Consider the following 20,740-nt stretch of genomic DNA (forward strand, 5'->3'; position numbering starts at 1 on the left):
TAGTGAAGTTGATATTCATTCAGTATTTATTTCATGAAAGTACAGTTTTCACTGACGATGCATTATTGGCTCAAAAAGCACGATAATTCTAAAATCGGCCACCATCACAAAACCAATAAAAGCGTCCAGCACCCTGATTCTACATAGCGACAGTCGGTCATATAAACCCGTCCTCTGTACGGACATTAGGCGTTCCAGTTTCACACGAGACACTTTGATGAGCAAAAATACAACATAACGTCTTATTCTGTCTCTCAAGTGACGGTGGCACAATATGCAGCAGTCAAAAAGTCTCGGGTATTAAAAAAATATTTCATCTTTGCATACATTAAAATACCATTCATAAGAACACTGAGATACCACTAGATTACAGTCAAACAGTGTTAAAATGAATTCAACAACATTGTTTGTGCATTATTATTATTATTACAGATTGCAAGAAGTAAACAATCAGTCTTGTCCTCTGAAGTGTGTCCTCATGGCAGCGGTGACACATTTGATGCCTCAAGAATGTGGGTTGTTGTCCTGCAGCAAAACAGTTGATATCAGTCAGTTTCTAAAAAATCGGAATCATTACAAATTGAACAAAGAGAACACAGTGTTTACCGAGCAGTACGATGAGTAGGACAGCAGGTGCTCCTCCAGGAGATGTGTTGCTCTTCCTCTAATCTCTCCTTCACTGTTGTACTGAACGGCTTCTAACAGTGAAAGGCCGCCTTGCCTCACAAACTCCTCTGCCACCTTAAGGGAAGGAATAACTTGAGTTAAAGCTGTCAGAACTACAGTAGCTATTCATTGTCTGGTTTGGTTATCCCTACTGGGCAAGTTACCTGTGGACCACTAACTACCAGCATGTAAAGGACCTCCATACTCAAGGTAACCATCTCTTGGTCGGCCATTTTCAGTGTGGCACAGAGTGCAGACAGCAATCCACGATGGGCCAGCTGAGCACAGAACTCCTTTTTCTTGTGGGCAATATTTGCTAGAATCCTCAGGATCTAACAAGAATATAACAAAAAGAGGGAGTAAGATAGAGTGTGTGTGAGAAATGAGGGACTCAAAGAAACAAACACATTGTTCGTCATCACGTGCTACAATGACATAATATTCTGTGAAATATCAAAGTTTGGCTCTAGCTTGCACGGACCATGGTGTTGATGCCTTGAGAAAAGGGGAGGAGCTTGATCAGTCCAGGGACCAAGTTGAGAGTCAGCAGAGCGGAGCAGAAAGCACTGGAGTGAGCTGCAGAGAGGGAAAATGCATTGGAGCAAACTTCATGACACATATGAACTCCTAATAAACACAATCATCATAGTACACAAGGTTCCTTCAGCCTGTATTAAAGCTTTTACAGACTTGTTTAATGGCATTCTGTGTGATTCCACTGCCTCGATTGTTTTTATGCCGAGTTTGAAAAAACGTCCTGCACAAAATACAGCGAGCACAGCGACACATTACCTGGCAAAACCCATATGAAAAAAAGACCTACATACATTTTAGTTAGCATTTGAATGGGGTGAATATTTGAAGAAACTAAATTTAAAAACTGTTTGGGTGCAGGCAGCGATAATAATATATTGTACAATATTACTTTTGTGGCATGAGCTGTCCTCAAACTCAGTCTGTCCCCGACCCCAAATGACCAGATAATATAGTAAAGAGAAATCCCAATTTACACTATTTAAAGAGCAGAGTCAGTGCAGACAGATGTGTTTGAGAGTCAGCAGCAATGAGGTGCGACTACGACAGACTGTTCAAACCTGTGAGGTTGTTGAGGACCCAGGCACTCTCTCTAGCCAACGCCGGCTGGGTCTGCAGGTAGGCCTGAAGAAGTGCACATAGAGCCACCACGAGACGAACGTCACCCACGTGAGTGCTCAGGTCTGTCACGGGACAGGAGGACAGAAGGTTTCCCATGCACCTCAGCAGAGGACAGATAAACTAGAGAGGAGGAATTGAAAATCTCCATGTCAGCGAAAAAAAGTTGCACACTCCGTTGCATACTTCTTCAAAAGTTTATTAATATTGAATGTGTCACCAAGTGTGAAGTAAATCTGATAAATGGTTCCACACACACACACACACACACACACACACACACACACACACACACACACACACACACACACACACACACACACACACACACACACACACACACACACACACACACACACACACACACACACACACACACACTACTGTGCATCTACTGGCCAAATGGCACCAAATATTTCATGGTCACGCAGACATAATTTTATGTCCACCAAACACTTTGTGTACAAATATATATATATATATATATATATATAATTTGTAGGCGGAGTAGCAAAAAAACTGATTTGGACAAAATTCTAAAATGGCGGCAGACAAACTTAACGCAAATGGGCGTGGCTTATATGGATCGATTCATCCAGAAATCACAGAATCCAGAAAGAAAATGATTTTGTTTTTGACACTTTCGGTCTTTTTTGTCAAAACAAATGAACAGTGGTGAACACATGATTTGTTCTGAGAATTTAAAAACAGAACAAAGTATACAGACAAAAACAAGAGCCTTAAAAAACAACAACAACCATGAAGAAATATGTATTCAGTCCATTCATTTCCTTACCAGCTCCAGTCCTTCTTCTTTGTTTCCTTCAGCCACAGCACCACCTAGTGACACTAACAGGGAACTGCACTGCAGCAAGGCCCCATGAGCCAACAGCACTCTGTTGTCCTTCATGCTATAGAGCGAGATAAAGGCAGAAGAGAGACAGATCATCACTCTTATTACATATAATGACAACTGACTATACACTGTATACGAGACTGTTGACACTTCTCTCTCTCACCCGCATGTGAGGTAGTGCAGACACCACGCACACTCGATGGAAGGTGCCAGGCCAAACTTTGGGTCAGGAGTCAGGACGGATAACAAGCTTGAAGGCAAGCTGGAAGCAAGGACCGCCCTGCAGACACAGAGGAAGACTATCACGCAGCGGACAAGTTGTTTATTAAAAGCAATGCATCATTTTCTGAGAGAACAGCCATAAAGAGAGTAGAGAGATAAACTGGTGTGTCATTACAGGATTATTTTCTCTGCTGCATCTTTAGCCTGGAGAAACTGAGAGAGGGTGAATCCCACAGCTTCCACCACCGCCAGGTTATGTCTCTGGTTCTGGACAGACACACAGAAGACATCAAGTGGGACATCTTAACGTTACTATATTTGTTACTTTACATTACTACATTGAGTGGCACCAGTTCAGAGCTATGGTAGAAATTAGATTTGGATTTAGTTTCTGAGTTTACCTCTAGACAGTTGGCCAGAGCTGGGATGATTCCCTGGGCCAGGAGCTTCTCTTTTACAATGTCGCTGTCTGGGCATAAATTACCGAGCGTGTACAGACACAGCTCCTGTGTACACATGAACGTACACGCATGGAAAGTTAAAATCCCCCCTGCATAGTTAGGCGATAATATTACACTTCACCTGGCATGAGAGAGTGTACTCACGGTGAACTTGGTGCTCTGGCCAGACAGGTAGGTGAGCAGGTAGGGGGTGGCAGGCAGACAGGCCGGTGACACGTTGGTGTGGGGAGAGTGAGACAGCTCATGAAGGCACCGGACAGCCTGCAGACGGCAAGTAGCGTCAGAGCCAGTGAGGAGCCCTACCAGAAGATGCATGCTATTCTCCTGCCTACAGGGAGGACATATTATCACACAGACGCATGAGAAACAGAGATACGCATGTCAATAATGTCATTTAATATCGCGTTTGATGCGGCTGCAAAAGTTACCACCGTACTTGATGAAGGTGAGCTGTGCCGATGGGTCGCGGAGAACTTTACTCAAAGCTTTGAGGTGGGCCTCCCTGCCTGGCCCACTGGGTTGAAGTTTGAGGAACAGACTGACCACGTCCTGTAAGCGAGGAGCAGATTCAGACGGTAGGTTTGACTTGATCTACCAAAGCACGACCTGTGGTCGTCTGCCTCACCTGTTCTCCCGGGTGGGTGTCCATGGTGGCCTCTGGCTGGTCCTCGTCGTCATTGAGCAGAAGTCTCTTGCTCACAAGCTGCCGGTCTCTGCGGGCTCGTCTCAGTGCTACAACATTGAACATAGACACAAAATCACTTCACCTTCTGTCATCTGGGAGAGAGATGTGATATCATACTTACTGTTCAGTGTAAAAGCCATTCATCTGTCAAATAGCCTGTGGTTGATGAATAACACACTGTAAGGATGTCACAGTAGCTGGAGGAATTTAGTTACAGATGTCATTTTAACATCATGACTAGACATCCATTTGTATTTCTGTCCTCTATGTATTAGATATTGTGTTGTCTTCCTGACTTGAAGACTGTGAAATGAATATTAAAAGGTCCCACATGGTCCATATCTCTGTACTGAATGAATCTCTGGGTTAAATTCATAGATAGATAGATATATACTTTATTCATCCCCAGGGGGACATTTGTAAAAGTTCTCTGCATTTGACCCATCCCTATGTAGGGAGCAGTGGGCTGCCCACCACAGGCGCCCGGGGAGAAGTTAGGGGTTCAGTGTCTCACTCAGTGACACTTCGGCACAGGACATGTAGGTTAGCAGCCAAGGATCGAACCGCCGACCTTGCTTTATATTGATTTACATGTTTATCTGAACCATATCTAACGTTATACACACTTAAGTTAACGTAAACGTCGTTTCAATGCATGACTATCTTAGCTTGTTAACTAACCGATAAGTTAACTTTAAACAAACGTTAGAAAACTATAACGTTATACGTGATAACTTTAACATAACGCTTTTTAACACTCACCTTTCTCATGCTCTCGCCTCTTTAACTTGAGCTCCTCCAAACTGTCGCCTTGTCGACCAGCTTTGTGGCGAACTTTGTTTAACCGCCACATTTTTGCTAGATCTTTGCTAAAACCAGTGCTATTGAATGAAGCTAACGATGTTAGGTATATGACCAAGGAGCTGCGATGTTGGAGTGTCACAGCAGATGGCGCTAGAGTGCAGTTCAACCAGTTATTGGGTATGACGCATGCGCAGTGTGTAACTGGAGTTGCGATGTTGGAGTGTCACAGCAGATAGCGCTCGAGTGTAGTTCAACCAGTTATTGGGTATGACGCATGCGCAGTGTGTAACTGGAGCTGCGACGTTGGAGTGTCACAGCAGATGGCGCTAGAGTGCAATTTAACCAGTTATGGGGTATGAAGCATGCGCAGTGTGTAACTGGAGCTGCGATGTTGGAGTGTCACAGCAAATGGCGCTAGAGTGTAGTTCAACCAGTTATGGGGTATGACGCATGCGCAGTGTGTAACTGGAGCTGCGACGTTGGAGTGTCACAGCAGATGGCGCTAGAGTGCAGTTTAACCCGTTATGGAGTGTGACGCATGCGCAGTGTGTCTAACCGGAGCTGCGATGTTGGAGTGTCACAGCAGATGGTGCTAGAGTGCAGTTTAAACAGCTACGGGTATAACACATGCGCAGTATAAAAAGAACCGCAATGTTGGTGGCTTACAGCAGGCAGCGTTAGAATGCAGTTAAACAGTTAAACGTTAGCTAAGCTAGTTGGTTATTTCATGGAAGATGTTATAGTAGAAGAGACAGGTCAGAAATAAATAGATAGAGCATCTGTCGTTGTAGCTGTCAGTCCTGCACATACACTGTATGTATAACAAGTCCTGCGCCAAACAGAAAAATTAAGTTCTTCGTCTGCAGCGCCATCAAGCGGACACACGTGTGTGAATATAGGCTGCTGAACAGTAACAACCTGAACACACTCCATTCATCTTCTCTCGGTCCACATACTTAAGACTCCAGATGGGTACAGGTATAAAGAAAATGAGGAGTTTCATTTGTATTAAAAGATTTATTTACAATGCATTCAGGAAAGGTTTAAAAAAACGTACTTTTCAAAAACATAGGTATTTAACCCAATAACTAAATGGCTGTTAAAATTGTTTTCATATATTTAAAAAAAATGTTTTGAGTGATGTATTGTTTTTATCTCAAGGGCTGAGTTAGTAGGCATGTGTTGAGAACAAATTAAGATTTAGGACTGTCATGGGAAAACTTCCTGAGTCTGAAAGATAGTAAGAGAGACGTTTTTTGTTCAAAGGAATATCTTAAGAGGGACAATCTATTCCATGAAACTATCAGTTATTAATCCCTTTAACATTGTCATGCCATTAAAATGGCAATATCAGATAAAACAAAAAATATATACAGCATAGTGTGCCACACACACTGTGGAACACAAAATAAATGAAAAATATAAAAAATGTACCAAAAATAGAAACATCTTTTTTTATCTTTATATGATCCCTTTAACCATTAAAATATGATTAACAGTGAGGGAGACGGGATGCGTTGCCTTCATTCTTTGGATCTGATGAAGAATCAAACATCTTCAAGACTCTGTGCTTGCGGAGGATTTCTTTTTCTGTGAAGAATTGCACAAAAAAAAAATAATTAGCAAAATCAAAGAGAGATCTGATTAACTGAGAAACTCCTCTAGTGCTCAAACTGATGACATGTTATTCTGCTTTGAGAAGAGCAGGTGAAGAGCACAGCGCTGTGATACCTTTTTGTGGGGGGTGTCACTGGAGAGTGTTTGTGTTGCTGCAGACTCTTGGATGGAAACCGGGACTTCAGCTGATTTCAACTTGATTTTCTCTGAAAGAATGGAAAATGAAAAAGTGAATGCAAACTTGCAAAATAAAAAAAAAATTGCATTTTGTTATTATGAACGTGATCTATCTACTCACTTTTCTTCTTCTCTGTTGGAGGACTTGATGTTCCAGTGTTGGGTGGAGCTGGAGGCTCTGCGTCATTGGTTTTCAATAATGAGTTATTTTTCTTTTTCTTCTTCACTTCAGTAGTCTGCTCTGGCTTTTCCTCTCCGTCACTGCTCTTTGATTTCTTTGTCTTTATATTTTCTTCAGCTCTCTGCTCCGACATCTCATTAGGATCAGCTTTGGGCTTTTTTTTCTTTTTCTTTTCTTCAACTATCTGGTCTTGGTTTTCTTCATCAGAAATATCCGTTTTCTTTTTCTTTGCTTTCTTTTCTTTATTAATTTGCTCAGAATTTTCCTCACTGTCAGCAGTCTCCTTTCTCTTCTTCTTTGCTTTTTTTTCTTCAGCTATCGGCTCTGAATTTTCATTTCCTATTTGAGGTGCTGGCTCTGAATTGTCCTCACTGTCAGTCTTCTTTCTCTTCTTCTTTGCTTTTTTTCCTTCAGCTATCAGCTCTGAATTTTCCTTTACCATTTGAGCTGCTGGCTCTGAATCACTTTTCTCCTTTTTCTTAGCTTTCTTTTCTTGCACTATTGGCTTTGACATTTTCTTATTATTAACATCGGCATTTTCGTTCTCTATTACTTTTTCTTCAGTCTTGTTCATTTTGCTACCTCCCTTTGTTCCCTTTGCCTTCTTCTTCTTCTCTTCTGCAGGTTTATCATCTCTTATCTCTTGCGCCGTGACTTCAGTCTGCTTTTTGTCTTTACTGTCTCTGTCTTTTCCATCTCCACCAGTCTCATGAGTATTCTCTTCCACCGTGACTTCAGTCATCTCCACCTTCTTCGTCTTCCTCTTCTTCTTGGGCTCAGACATTGCCTCATCAGTTTGTTTCTCCTTCTCTGGTGTCTGTTTTGACGGGGAAAGCCCGGGTGTTGCTGGTGTGTCTTCTACAGCGTTGACGTTTGGCTCTTGGCTCGGGGTGACAGACGAGGTCACAGGTGCAGTCTTTTTTGACCTGCTCCTCTTGGCTGTACTAGTCTTTGTTGATGTTTCTGTCACGGCTTTCTCCTCCACCTTTTCATTATTTTTAACTGTCCTGTTACTCTGTTGAACCGGAGCGTCTTTTTTTGCGGGAGACTTGGCCCGGGATTTCCTCACTCTCTTTTTCACGGGTGGTGGTTCAGACGAGTCCAGTGCATTGATGGTGTCCATCTTAGATATGTCGGACTCTGTGGACAGAGTGAACACGGTGAAGACATTGAAGAAAACACATGGCACAAATGCTTAAAAGAAAACAGCCACACAGCTACTGTACACAGCTCTGTTAGTATGAAATCACCGTTTCCCATGGTGAGGTTGTTCTTGGGAGGTGCTGTCCTGTGTGGGGGTTGTCTTTCTCCCTTTAAGTGAGAGGACCCAGCGCTCCCTGTCTTTTCATCTTCCACCATGTCCTGCACTTTCCAATCCTCTTAACGTTCTCCACCTCTCCATCCTTCAATCTGTCTCTTTCCAATGTGAAAAAAACACATTCCTCCTCTTAACTGGAGTATCTGACTATGTCAATCATTTCTGTGCTTGGTCTTTGGGAATCTTAACAGTAGCTTAATCTGATGAAGTGGGATTTGGTCTGTGGTGCAGAAAGGAAATCATGCTTCTAAAACTGGGATTCTCCAAATCACTTCATCGTTTGCATGCACGCAAACGATGCCCTCAATAATACCACACACACACACACACACACACACACGCACACACACGCACGCACGCACGCACGCACGCACGCACACCTACCTGTCATCTGCAAGACCAGACTCCTCCATTTATCTTCATCCAGACTGCTGTCAGAGTCTGAATCACCTCCTCCAGGAGACACAACCGTGTCTTTTGCACGGCTCTTTGATTTTTTCGCCTTGGAGACATTTTCTGCAGATTTTCCATCACTTATTTTCCTTTTTGCTGGCACAGACTAACAGAATAGAAAAGAGAGAACAGGCTGATCAGTAAAGGTATGGAACATGAACCGGACCAGTTCTTAAACGTGGCTCAAATGTCGCATTAAATAAAAAAAATAATCACCTTTGTTGGCGTTTCTGCTTTGTTTGCAGGTTTGTCCTTCTTTTTCCTTGGCGTGGCTGGACATAAAAAAAAGTGTGTAGAATGGGTTAAAAATGCATTCAAATCCACATACAGACTATCAATTCTCACTTTGTACCGACAGGACTGTTGCTGATGCAGCAGCTGGAGCTTCCCAACTTGTATTGAAGTTTGAGGGATAAAGTCAAGCTTAAGGTTCAGCTTTAAGCACTAAATAAGAAACAGTACATCTTAGAACATTTTAGAAAGAAGGAAAAACCAAATCATCATCAAAATCAAACAGAGACAAGCCTGACAAGTTGGAGAAGTGATTAGGAGTCTCTTTTTATAACACATTATCCACAGTAATTGTTTACCTACAAATCAGGAAATGTATGTGCACTAAAAAGTACTCTGTTTTACAAAACCTTATTAATTTCCCTTTATAAATCTCGCATCAGCTGCCCATCGTCTCTTTACGGTGAATCACGGCAGCTACCGAGAGTAAGACACAGAAAAGTCATTATTCGGACACAGAAATTGAGTTGCTTGTGGGCGCGGTGGTCCCCTCCTCATTCTTCCATTCTCGTAGTCCTAACAGCGACAGTGCATCCATCACGCAGCCTTACACAATATGTATACGGTAACAGCATCACACTGATTGCTTCCAAAATGATCGTGTCAATCGGTAATATCCCCCACGGATTTCATTTGAAAATGGAGGTTTGATGGTTGAACACAATGTATTTAACTTTTGTTCTGGTGAACTTGGCCTGCATCATAATTAGGACTCATAATGAGGATGTGGAGAGCGTGTGCGAGAGCTGTCACTGGTTGTATTGCATCGGATAGCCGTTTTCAGATCGTCTGTATACAGTAAACTGTAACTGTCCCTCTGGAATAAACCACAAATTAATCAAATACGTTGTTTTCACTGCAGCGATTCTACACATAAATACTACATGAAAACTAAAATCTTACTTGGTGATAATAGAAAATCATTGAAAACTATTGACGCTCTGTTCTGAAATTCTTTATTTTATGTTATCTTGGATTTCTACAACCAGCGATGATAATTTCATGAGCTGCGGTGCTTCACAGTGCAACACGAGTGGCGGTAGTCCGGCCCGCTCCTCTGCACTTTAAGTGAGAGGACCCAGCGCTCCCTGTCGTTTCATCTTCCACCATGTCCTGCACTTTCCAATCCTCTTAACGTTCTCCACCTCTCCATCCTTCAATCTGTCTCTTTCCAATGTGAAAAACACACAGTCCTCCTCTTAACTGGAGTATCTGACTATGTCAATCACAACCTTGTCTGCGGGGTAGAGACAGCGCTGATGAAACACTAAGCGTAATATGATTTGAGGTACGAGTTGGTTCATGTATTTTAGTTTAAAGGCGCTTATGGAATAGTTATAGCTCATTAGCACAAATAACACTTCTGGTTTGAATGTTTTAACAGGATCTATAAGTAGGTCTAACGTTTGATATGAAGTGAAATTAAATGTGCGAGAGGAATCATTTTACATATGATTATTCCTCTCGCATTTTATTTCTACTATCTGGGTTCAATTCACCACCTGCGTCACCAGTTTCTCCGTGTCTCCCTAATGTGCGTACGCACGGGTAAGAGTTTCCGTAGAGGTGCGCACATTCTCCAGTCAAGTTTGTTTTTGCAGATCACAACTTGTGCGTAAAACTCCAGCAACATTTGTACAGAACAACGTTATTGATAGACCGAAGTGTTTGGGCTTGTGGCCTTCATCGGGATCATCCATCTATTTCTAGAAAAGAAAGAGCAGACATACCTTTAGTTGGAGTCCTTTCTTGTTCTTCAAAACTGGAGTGCTTGGCCGAATTTGGCTGCCTCTTCTCTTTTGAGTCACTGATGAGAATAGAAACGATATTTAGCACACACATCATCACTACCAACAAAGTCAAATTGAGACGTTTGATTCATGCAAAGAACTGAGAAATCTTACTTCACCCACGAACTGTAGATGTCTAATAACGATGTTGATGTCTCCTCCTGCAAACCCAAAACATCAAATCATTTAAGACGGTTTATTAGGCTCTTCTAATACATAATGGGTCCTGGCTAGATGTCAATAACAGCTCCTAAGGGCACGATCACACAAAAAAAAGAATGGCACAAAAACAAAACAAAAAAGTAGAAAATAAGTTTGAAAACTACTGCAGAGAAGAGTATGGGACTTAACACTGAAAGCGTGTAGAAAAGCTCTCATTACACAATAAAAATACATTTTGTTAATGTTGTTCCTGACTCATAAAGTCTGTATGACGATATGTGGAGGACAGGAGCGTCGAAATAGTTTTGTATACTCAACAGAAGTTGGTAGTTTAAAAGAAAAGACTAACGCACAGAATAAAAAGGCTGGGTCCTTTTCAAAAACGCTAATATTGTTGCACAGCAATTGAAACATAGTTGCAAACTCCAGCAGCTACAGCACTTTACACCAGCTAGCAGTCTGTGTGTGTGTGTGTGTGTGTGTGTGTAATGACCTGTGGGCTGTGCCTCTGTAGCTCAGCTGCAGCTGAGTGGAAACCATGCTCCTTCAAATGGCGGTAGATCAGCTGGGTCAGATCGTGTTTTGATGAGTTCACTGACATGTTCGACGCACTAAGACAAATAAACACGCAAAAGTACCGACTAACTTAAAAGTAGTTTCATATTAAAATTGGCCACACACTTCCCTGACACTGCTACTCCACCGAAACACGCATGTTAGCACGCTGACCTCTGCACTCAGGATGTGGTTCCGTTTACCGCTGCAATGCACCATGGGGGATGTAGTTCTTCCGCGAAACAGCTGCTGTTCAGTCACGGCCGTCATGGCACAAGCTGTCAGTGGTCTATGCAAACTATCTATATTTCAAATAAAGTCTTCCCGTGCTAATATAAAATATCCCATTAAGTTATTATGTTGGAACGTCTTTTTGGTCGGGTTATTTTATTCTATGTTTGTCCGGGCACAGTCTGCACACTTTATCTAGATTTGCTTTTTTTAAACCAGAATATCACAGTGGCCCCAATGTTTTATTGAGGCATTCACACCAACTGACAAAGACCCTTTCTCTTTACATTTCCAGAACTTTTCTTTGATTTGGCTCAATTTTAGCTCAGTTGCATATTCTGTCTCAGGAAAGACACCCGCTCCCTTAAAACAGCCAAGGCCTGGATGATTTGGATCCATGTAATATAGGTAATTTTCCCCAGGGGTAAGGTGAGTTTACTGGAAGAGATATTAGTGATCTGCCATATCAGTTGTTACTCTTGTAGCTCTAGGTTTCTTGCCTCAGCTGTCTTCGTATATCTCTTCATGCTGGAAAAAAATTCTTCAACCACAAAGATGACCCACAAGCTCTCCAGTCAAATAGACAAATCAGAGTAACTTTTCAAAAGCTGTCAGGAAGATCAATCTCTCGTTGCTCAGGTGTATTTGGATATCCATAAAGCAAGGCATTCTCTGTCTATCTGTGTATCTTGAGAACCATGAAACTTGGCCAAATGGTGGCGCTATATGACACCAAACAAACTTTACGTTTTGGCCGTAACTTTTACTTTAACGTATTGAGTCGAGCTTGTCGTTTGCAGCGGCTCATTGACTGCAGTTCACTTTTGTTGCTGGAGGCTGGATATACAAACGTTTCCACCACTACTCTTCACTTGCCTGGAGTCAACGAGCGATGAGTGGTTCTTGATAGCCCTGCAATGAGCTCTTCCAGGGGCCAAGGAATTGGTCCCCTCCGAACAGGCACTGCACTTGTTTGGATAAAAGCATAACTGTTTTTTCGACTGGCTGGTTTGAGAAGAAACTAAAGGTGACTGGGCAGTGGATCCGAGAGAGCTGGTGGTGAGACCTTGGGTCCAACTGGAGGAGAGTATTGGGTAAGCCGAAGGTCAGCAGGAGCAAACGGTTGAAAGAGTCCCATTCATGGATCGAAACCAGGAAAGGAAAGCAGTGTGTATTCCTAACTCATCATCTGTGCTCAGTGGGTCTCACCAAGCTTGATTTCACCATCTCCCACAAACCCTCCACCCTAAATACACACTCTACACACACACACACACATACCACAGATTTGGCAAAACGAGCTGGTTATGAGGCTGACTCAGCTCCCATTCGTGTTTATGGGACAGACCACCAAGGTTTTATGGAAGAATAACAATTTGTAAAATTGGAAATGTAATAAATCCTCAGCCCATTACCTAGATGTCACGATATGTTGAAGTAATAACGGATGCGTGTTAAATAGCAATTTAGAGAGAGAGGTAAAGTTATCGGAGAGACAGAGGAGGCCAAAAAACTTTACATCCCTGAGCACAAGAAAAAAGAAGCAGGGCATTTCCCTCGGCTTTGATGACATGTCGAAGTAAAAATATTTGTACAGGTTACTCTTGTAAATGGCACTCTGTTTCACAGGAAATACATCTACTTTACATTCCACACATTTAGCAGCTCACATCTGCGCTCACTCGGCAGCTAATTACCTACAGCTACACCCGGTGAGATTTGTTATTACTGGGGACCTTTAATGTGTCACAACCTGCCTCTTTGAACAGCACTGAAACATTTTTTTTGTAAAACATTTCAAGATGTATTAATATCTCGTTCTAAAGGATTACGACTCATCAGTCCATCATAAAACTCAAGAACCCTTTGAGGACATTTCTAATACAGAGTGATTGCTCATTGAGTCCCTTTGAAACGTTCATCCAGGTAGCTCTGCTGTCGGGTCATAATGAAGTGTTGTGTCTGGTCGTCCTGCCCAGGTGCTGCTGCAGATCCACAAGAGCCAAATCAAACACACCTTCAGTCCGTAGCCCTGGACTGCTGACTCACCTGTGAGGTCCCACCTGGCACCAAGCCTATAAATCACAGTAACCAAACTCTCACTCACTGCACTTCGTCACAGAAAAACAGCCAACTTGACATTTTCCATTTCTGCCAACAAGACCCCCTAAATCCTGCAATTCTGTTTTGCAGATATGGCACCTTCCACTCACAATGCCAGAAGTCAATCCAAAGACAGATTGTATCTGCACTCATCTGAATTTCAAGTTGGTCTATGTGTTCTATAGCATTGCTAATCAACCATAAGACATTAAAAAAATGTTCTTTTGTTTGACAGTTTGCAAACCATCCTAAATACTTTGAACCATTTTCTCTCATCTTCTGTGTTTCTGTAGTCACTACAGGTCTACCTTTGTAGGGCAATAGTCGTTCACTATTTTGCCCTAAATGTACCCCAGACTTGATGAACTGATGTTGAAAAAAATGATAACTCTAGTAACAAAGGCACTTTTGTACAAGACCTATTGAAGTGAAGGTTTTTGCTCTCGGTTGACGCACAGGCCGAAAGAAAACCTCCATCCAGTCTTACTCAGATTAGAAAATTGGGTAAAGAGGGGAAGTAATGTGCAGGTTTACTGGAAGGGCTGTGTTGATTAGAAAGAGGGTAGTGTTCATGGTGAAGGGGAGCAGCCGTATTCAGTAACAGCGCCTCTTCCTTTAACCTTTAGCCAAAGCCAACATGTGGTGCCGACACAGAGCAACAGCAGCAGCAGCAGCAGCAGCAGCAGCAGCAGCAGCAGCACCCCCAATCCTGCTTCCATTTCAACTCATTATTTTATTTCATGGTTTCACAGAAAAAAGGCTTAGAACCTGTTCGGAAAGTGACGTACAAGTAAGAAGAGGTTGTGAGTGTACATCTGTGTTTCTGTGTGTTTGTTTGGAGATTAAGAGTTGGTTAAACCTAGTCATTGGAGATAAAACATATATTGCTCATGCTTTTTAGTCATTAAGCTTATTCTTGATCAGACAGTAAAAAAATGTAACCACACACACACACAGAAGAAAAGGTGAAAGGTTTAGAAAAGCTATGTTGTGCCTTTTTCAAACTTCATTCATGTATCCCTAGTTTGAAGCAATAAACTCTTCATTCTGAAAACGTCCTTTTGACATTAAGTAATTCAGGAGAAAGCAGGAGAGAGTAATGAAGAGATGAAAGAAAAAAAAGTAAGAGTCTGAGAATGTGACCAGCAGACTTTCCACTAAGTCACAAATGGGTCAACAGCAACTCAGCATTTCTGGTTCAGTAAAGGAGAGTGACTTGCTTCTTCTTCTTGACATGACTGCTTACCGTGTCTGAATCATGCTATTACCGGAATAAGACAGCGGTTTACAAGAATGATAATAAATGAACTCATTTTTTATTCTTAGCTCATTTTGAAATTGAGCAGTCCAAGAAAAGCTGTGACAAACAAATAACTGGAAATAACCTTCAGAATCCAAATATGGTGTTTGTTCAACAATTGTAAGGTAACACGTTTCCATAAATACTGTCATCAAACAATTTCTTGGTTGAATTCTTTATTTTGGCAATATGACAGTTCAAAAAAAGATTGGCAAATGTGCAACGTAAGCTGCAATATGTCTGTGGTATCAACGCATCAACATCATTTCATAATTTAAAGTGTGACAAGTATGCGGGCACATACTTGTGTTAATATTTGTGTGTGTTTGAGTCGGTCTGTGTCAGTATACGTGTATTATTTGTATAGTGGTGTTGGTTGTGAGTAGAAATGTTGTTGACCCGGTGAGCTGCCAGAGTTACACCTCTGACCAACAGAAAACAGATGAGTTACCTCTCATAACTGTGACTGCCCAAAGACCTGGAGACTAATTACTTTCCTGACAAAAGACAAACACGCACACACACACACACACACACACACACACACACACACACACACACACACACACACACACACACACACACACACACCCACAGATTGCACAGTCCCCATCCATATTGTGAACTTACTATAATCGATAATATTCAGTCCCTCACAACATCTCTCTGGTTTTTGCTAGGGTTTTTGCGATAACGCTCAGCTGTCTGAGCCGCTCCCTTTAGGAAAACTACATAAATAAACACCAGGATGTAAAACTTTAGGTGCACCTCAATTCTCTCTCTTTCCCAGCTTGACCTGCCGTAAACTCAGACGCTCCGCTCCAAAGATGCCTTTGCTGCAGCTGCTGGGCAAACATCCCCGGCCGCAGCTTGATGCCCTTTACGGGAGGCTCATACTCATACTTCCTTTGGCCTCCATGCCCGCAAGTCTCTCTGAAACCAATATCAACATTTGCAAGGTGTGATGTTTTACCTTCCAGTGTGTTGAGGCCATGTTTCACCTCAACAACCCAGATTTAGGTTTAGGTTTTGAACAATATTTGGGCCAACACAATCAATATAGTATCTTATTCATTTAGACATTTGATCTACATATCCTCCTGCACAATTGGCACAAGTGTCCTCTATATTTTCGTCATTAATTGATACGCTCCACAACTCTCCACAGAAGTCCCTTGATTCCCAGTCAAAGTTAATCTTCAGCATGTGTGTGCTGAGGCGGTGCAGTCTTGCTGCAGTCTGTTGACCTGCTATAGATGATTTGTAAAGTGGTTCTTTGAGACCCGGTTGGAGATGTTATCAGAGTCTGGGAAGCCTGCTCTGTGTCTCTCCTCGGGTCTGCAGCACTCATAAAACAGCAGGAATAATAAGAGAGTGTTTGTGAGTGCAGGGGAGTAGAGTGGGGAACAGTGTCTGTGACTGTGTCTGTTGCTCAACTCTCCCCCACACACCGTGTTTTTCTGAGCGAGGGTCTTTCTGTGGAGTCTCTGTCATCCCCTGCTAAAAGAGGTCGGATTGAAATGATTTTTTTTCTTGCTTTCTAGTAATTTGTAAATGGCATGAATGAAGAGGGTGAAAGCGTTTTTTCTGCTTTCATGTTTGAAGCTTCTTTTTCACTGGAGGGAGCAAATGTGAACATTTGCAACAGAACTACAGTCATCAAATTCAAGGATTTTTCAGAACAAGATCCAAATCTAGCAAAAATATCACTGCCTACTGTCAAGATACATTAAATTATACCACAAGGTATCTCAAATGAGATGTAAGCTCACTTTTACCACCTAGATGTAGCATTTCTGTGTGTGTTTTTGGGTGGTATGGGGGCTGATGTTATTTTAATGAGGCAGCAAGGCAAATAGGCGGGGTTAATGGGGACCAGAGGGGAAAGTGAAATGTTTTCAAAAGGAGGCTGAAACAGTTTGGAGAGCAGTAAGGATGGAGGAGGTGTAGCTTTTCTTTGAGTGGCACTTTTCGGATCGCTGGACTGCATTTAAGGGACCAATTGTTTAGACGTCTGATGAGTTATACTGTACATGTGTTCACTCTCAGCCTCACTGCACAATGATTTGCTGACAATATACTGAATACTTGCTTCTTGACGTTAAGTGTCACAGGAACCATGGCAACGACAGCTCTGACCGGGTTCTCCATGATGAGCCTGCTCAGCCTCGGGTACCTGACCTGGGACCTAATGAGTCCTAACCAGGTGGAGAACGAGCCAGATCAAACTTTTGTTGACACGTCTCCCGTTCCGCAGCCTCCTCACATCATTTTCATCATGACGGACGATCAGGGATTCAACGACATCGGCTATCACGGCTCTGACATCAGGACACCGGCGCTGGATAAACTGGCTGCAGACGGAGTGAAGCTGGAGAATTATTACATCCAGCCCATCTGCACGCCCTCCCGCAGTCAGCTCATCACCGGCAGGTAAAATGTTTTTTTCTGGTTCCTTTCTTTTTTTGCCACGTTATTGTTGTTATTATTATATAATTTCAAGTCCACTGAGATGTGAAATTAAATAGCGTTGTCTGAAAAAATAGAATTACTTCAATTTGAAATGTTTAGCACCAACCTGAATATGAGATCTGAGAGTCATATAATAATCTTTATTATGTTTTTCTGCCACATTTAAGCCCTGTGGTGGAAAAAAACTATTTAATAGTACAGAGTGAGTCCTATAATACTGAATACTGAAATAAGAAACATTGAGAAAAGAAGTTTGTCTTTGGAATATTTATTCCCTGCGCAGAGAAGGCTTCATCGTCATAAAGAGTGCAGTGTCTCTATTGCTTATAAGCACCTCAGCACACAGAGTGGGGGAACATCATGTATTTACATTATATCAATTGATCAGCAGTTTGAAACTGCCCATTGACACCTCCAGTCATCCCCTTCCTCTTCTGAACCTTGTCACACAGAGACATCTGTCTTTATTACCGTCGCTTATCTCTGGGAATCTTCACACCTAAACATTCTCTGGTTAAACGCACCCCCATTCAGTTACTTCCTCTTATGGAAGCAAAGGCAGAGATACCCCATATAGCTTTGTTACCATTTTGCTAGGTTGCTAGGTATATGTCACATATATGGTTTTGTTAGTGAGTAAGGCACATAAGATAAGTCACAGTAGAAATGTACTAGCAGGGAAACTTCTCCATCATAGCCCTGGCAATACAAGCACTATGTCTCTTATTTGTTTATTTGAATTGTATGTCACCTGACATGATAAAATAAGTGTCATAAAAAAGCTTCAGACAAAAAAACAAAACAAAACAAATTATTTCACAGCTGTTGAACATTTGTTAAGTTGAGGGAGGAAATGGGAACAATCTCCCTCTTATCTCTTCTCTTACTCCATGTCGCATCCTTCTGTGTGTAATTATCTAGCCATCTGTTGGATCTGATTATTGATTACACGTTTGTCCTTCTCACAGTTTTCTTAATCATTAACCCTACAGGTACCAAATTCACACTGGCCTGCAGCACTCCATCATCCGGCCCCGCCAGCCCAACTGCCTGCCCTTTGACCAGGTCACCCTACCCCAGAGACTGCAGGAGCTCGGCTACGCCACCCACATGGTTGGCAAGTGGCACCTGGGCTTCTACAAGAAGGAGTGCCTGCCCACTCGACGGGGCTTCGACACATACTTTGGCTCCTTGACGGGCAGTGTGAACTACTACACTTACGACTCCTGCGACGGCCCTGGGCGATGTGGTTTTGACCTCCATGAGGGGGAGTCGGTCGCATGGGGTCAGGGGGGAAAATACTCCACACATCTCTACACACAGAGAGTTCGCAAGATCCTGGCAACTCACGATCCTCAGTCCCAGCCACTGTTCATATTTCTCTCTTTCCAAGCTGTTCATACACCCCTGCAGTCTCCGCGCGAATACATCTACCCGTACCGCGGGTTGGAAAACGTGGCACGCAGGAAATATGCTGCTATGGTGTCAGCTGTAGATGAGGCAGTACGCAATATAACATATGCGCTCCGCAAGTATAGTTACTACCAGAACAGTGTCATCATCTTCTCCACTGACAACGGTGGGCAGCCTTTGTCCGGCGGCAGTAACTGGCCGCTCAGAGGACGTAAAGGCACTTACTGGGAAGGCGGCGTACGGGGTCTGGGGTTCATCCACAGCCCTTTGTTGAGGAAGAAGAGGAGAGTGAGTAAAGCCCTGGTGCACATCACTGACTGGTACCCCACACTGGTGGGATTAGCAGGTGGCAATGGGTCCCTGACGGAGGGGGTGGATGGGTATGATGTTTGGGAAGCCATCAGTGAGGGGAAGGAGTCACCCAGGTTGGAGATCCTCCACAATATTGACCCTCTCTATAACCATGCACGCAGTGGCTCCCTGGAGAAAGGATATGGGATTTGGAATACAGCTGTTCAGGCCTCCATACGAGCTGGAGACTGGAAACTCCTCACAGGAGACCCCGGCTACGGAGACTGGACACCGCCACAGATGCTTTCGGGTTTCCCCGGCAGCTGGTGGAACCTGGAGCGCCACACTGAACCCCGGAAATCTATCTGGCTTTTCAACATCTCCGGAGATCCCTACGAACACTTTGACCTTTCTGAGCAGAGACCAGATGTTGTCAAAGAGCTGCTGGCTAGACTGGTATACTACAATCGCACTGCGGTGCCAGTAAGGTACCCATCAGAGGACCTACGGGCTGACCCCCACCTGAATGGAGGGGCCTGGGTGCCCTGGGTAGGAGATGAGGAGGAGGACAGCTGGGATACTGTCTACCGGAAAAAGAACAAGAATTGGAAAAAGAAGCTGAAACTGTCCAATAGCAGGTCGTTTTTCAGAAGACTCACTAGGATCATGTCCAATAGGATATAGAAAGCACATGACTGACAGAGGTTCAGAAGAGACACTTATGAAGAAATATGTGTTTTTGTTGAACAAGGAAGCAAGCGCCTGCAAGATCTAGCTGCAGTTACGGAGTTTTAGCTGCAGGTGTATGTTCAGTCTCTCTAGAAAAACTGTGTGATGAAAACATTCACGGAGAGAGTACTAATTGTTCAACTGGTTTGTATCTATTTGGAATACAAAATGTGTGTTACCTTAAATTGAATATTCTGTAATGAAAATGGGAGTTGATTTCATCTTACAAGAGATGTATGTAATCAAATGTGTGTGTGAGAGAGAGACCTACACAAGAAACGATTTTTTGATATTATTAGAATTGCTGTATTTGACATGGATGACAAGGTGACAAAGATAAATCATCTGCAACCATTTGTAACTATAATGAACATAAAAGATGACTACCTCTACCTCAAGCTTTATTTCTTTCATTGAAACCCCCGTTGTCAATGTCTTCCCCTAATATTAGGATGATATTATTACTTGTGTTAGTAAAATCTCATTGCCTTGCAAGGCTTTTTGAATTGAAATGAGCTTAATGGGTAAATGAATGTTAATGTCGCTCCGTATCTGTTGGATGTGTACTGTAGCTCACAACAGCAAAATAATCTGTAATCAAGACATTATCATTGTGGACAGTCTGGTTCGGATCATGAACTCTTCAAGCAAAAACATATAGCATGAAACACAAGTCAAAACTAAAAAAGTGCACTCGGTAGAGTGCAGATCTCTGCCAGGTGTGTCTGCAAAGACCACCGCTGTATTGTGTGATTGAATGAATACAACCAATGCTGTAAAGCATCATCAGCCAGACTTCATTCAAACTCAA

The 20,740-nt window shown here is 42.7% G+C and overlaps 3 protein-coding genes across 4 annotated transcripts; 1 reads left to right on the plus strand and 2 right to left on the minus strand.

Moving 5' to 3' along the window:
• Nucleotides 1–3: 3 nt before the first annotated feature.
• On the minus strand, nt 4–4,964 carry tmco6 (transmembrane and coiled-coil domains 6). The gene is made up of 13 exons (XM_076103237.1): nt 4,805–4,964; nt 3,983–4,089; nt 3,794–3,906; nt 3,502–3,685; nt 3,298–3,402; nt 3,072–3,163; nt 2,838–2,954; nt 2,615–2,729; nt 1,761–1,941; nt 1,148–1,242; nt 831–998; nt 607–741; nt 4–525 (listed from the first exon to the last, which is right to left on the minus strand). Exons 1-13 carry the CDS (start codon nt 4,893–4,895, stop codon nt 505–507), a joined length of 1,524 nt encoding a protein of 507 aa, XP_075959352.1. The 5' UTR covers nt 4,896–4,964; the 3' UTR covers nt 4–504.
• Nucleotides 4,965–5,843: 879 nt separating this feature from the next.
• On the minus strand, nt 5,844–11,571 carry LOC142962663 (uncharacterized). 2 transcript variants are annotated; one of them, XM_076103256.1, is made up of 8 exons: nt 11,329–11,571; nt 10,788–10,834; nt 10,614–10,690; nt 8,809–8,864; nt 8,524–8,698; nt 6,762–7,961; nt 6,578–6,669; nt 5,844–6,436 (listed from the first exon to the last, which is right to left on the minus strand). In XM_076103256.1, the coding sequence occupies exons 1-8, from the start codon at nt 11,434–11,436 to the stop codon at nt 6,404–6,406; spliced, it is 1,788 nt and encodes a 595-aa protein (XP_075959371.1). In that variant the 5' UTR covers nt 11,437–11,571; the 3' UTR covers nt 5,844–6,403. The 2 variants fall into 2 exon arrangements, with proteins under 2 accessions (XP_075959371.1, XP_075959373.1); XM_076103258.1 differs by lacking the exons at nt 8,809–8,864; nt 10,614–10,690; nt 10,788–10,834; nt 11,329–11,571 and adding an exon at nt 8,072–8,237 and having other exon boundaries at nt 8,524–8,662.
• Nucleotides 11,572–17,137: 5,566 nt separating this feature from the next.
• LOC142963116 (arylsulfatase I-like) lies at nt 17,138–19,884 on the plus strand. The gene is made up of 2 exons (XM_076103823.1): nt 17,138–17,457; nt 18,489–19,884. The coding sequence occupies exons 1-2, from the start codon at nt 17,144–17,146 to the stop codon at nt 19,882–19,884; spliced, it is 1,710 nt and encodes a 569-aa protein (XP_075959938.1). The 5' UTR covers nt 17,138–17,143.
• The last annotated feature ends 856 nt before the right edge of the window (nt 19,885–20,740 follow it).

Source organism: Anarhichas minor, unplaced genomic scaffold (assembly GCF_050575085.1).
Source record: "Anarhichas minor isolate MPS153535 unplaced genomic scaffold, ASM5057508v1 ptg000028l, whole genome shotgun sequence".
NCBI lineage: Eukaryota > Metazoa > Chordata > Actinopteri > Perciformes > Anarhichadidae > Anarhichas > Anarhichas minor.

Bases quoted from the DNA above. Each gene is read 5' to 3' on its own strand.
- tmco6 (XM_076103237.1), bottom strand. From the start codon at position 4,895: ATGTGGCGGTTAAACAAAGTTCGCCACAAAGCTGGTCGACAAGGCGAC. The intron at 4,090-4,804 runs GTGAGTGTTAAA...TCAATGTTGTAG, and splicing joins GAGGCGAGAGCATGAGAAAG to CACTGAGACGAGCCCGCAGA. The intron at 742-830 runs GTAACTTGCCCA...CCTTCCCTTAAG, and splicing joins TGGTAGTTAGTGGTCCACAG to GTGGCAGAGGAGTTTGTGAG.
- LOC142962663 (XM_076103256.1), bottom strand. From the start codon at position 11,436: ATGTCAGTGAACTCATCAAAACACGATCTGACCCAGCTGATCTACCGC. The intron at 8,699-8,808 runs GTGATTATTTTT...CTATTCTGTTAG, and splicing joins AAGCAGAAACGCCAACAAAG to TCTGTGCCAGCAAAAAGGAA. The intron at 7,962-8,523 runs GTAGGTGTGCGT...CTCTGTCCACAG, and splicing joins TCTGGTCTTGCAGATGACAG to AGTCCGACATATCTAAGATG.
- LOC142963116 (XM_076103823.1), top strand. From the start codon at position 17,144: ATGGCAACGACAGCTCTGACCGGGTTCTCCATGATGAGCCTGCTCAGC. The intron at 17,458-18,488 runs GTAAAATGTTTT...TTAACCCTACAG, and splicing joins AGTCAGCTCATCACCGGCAG to GTACCAAATTCACACTGGCC.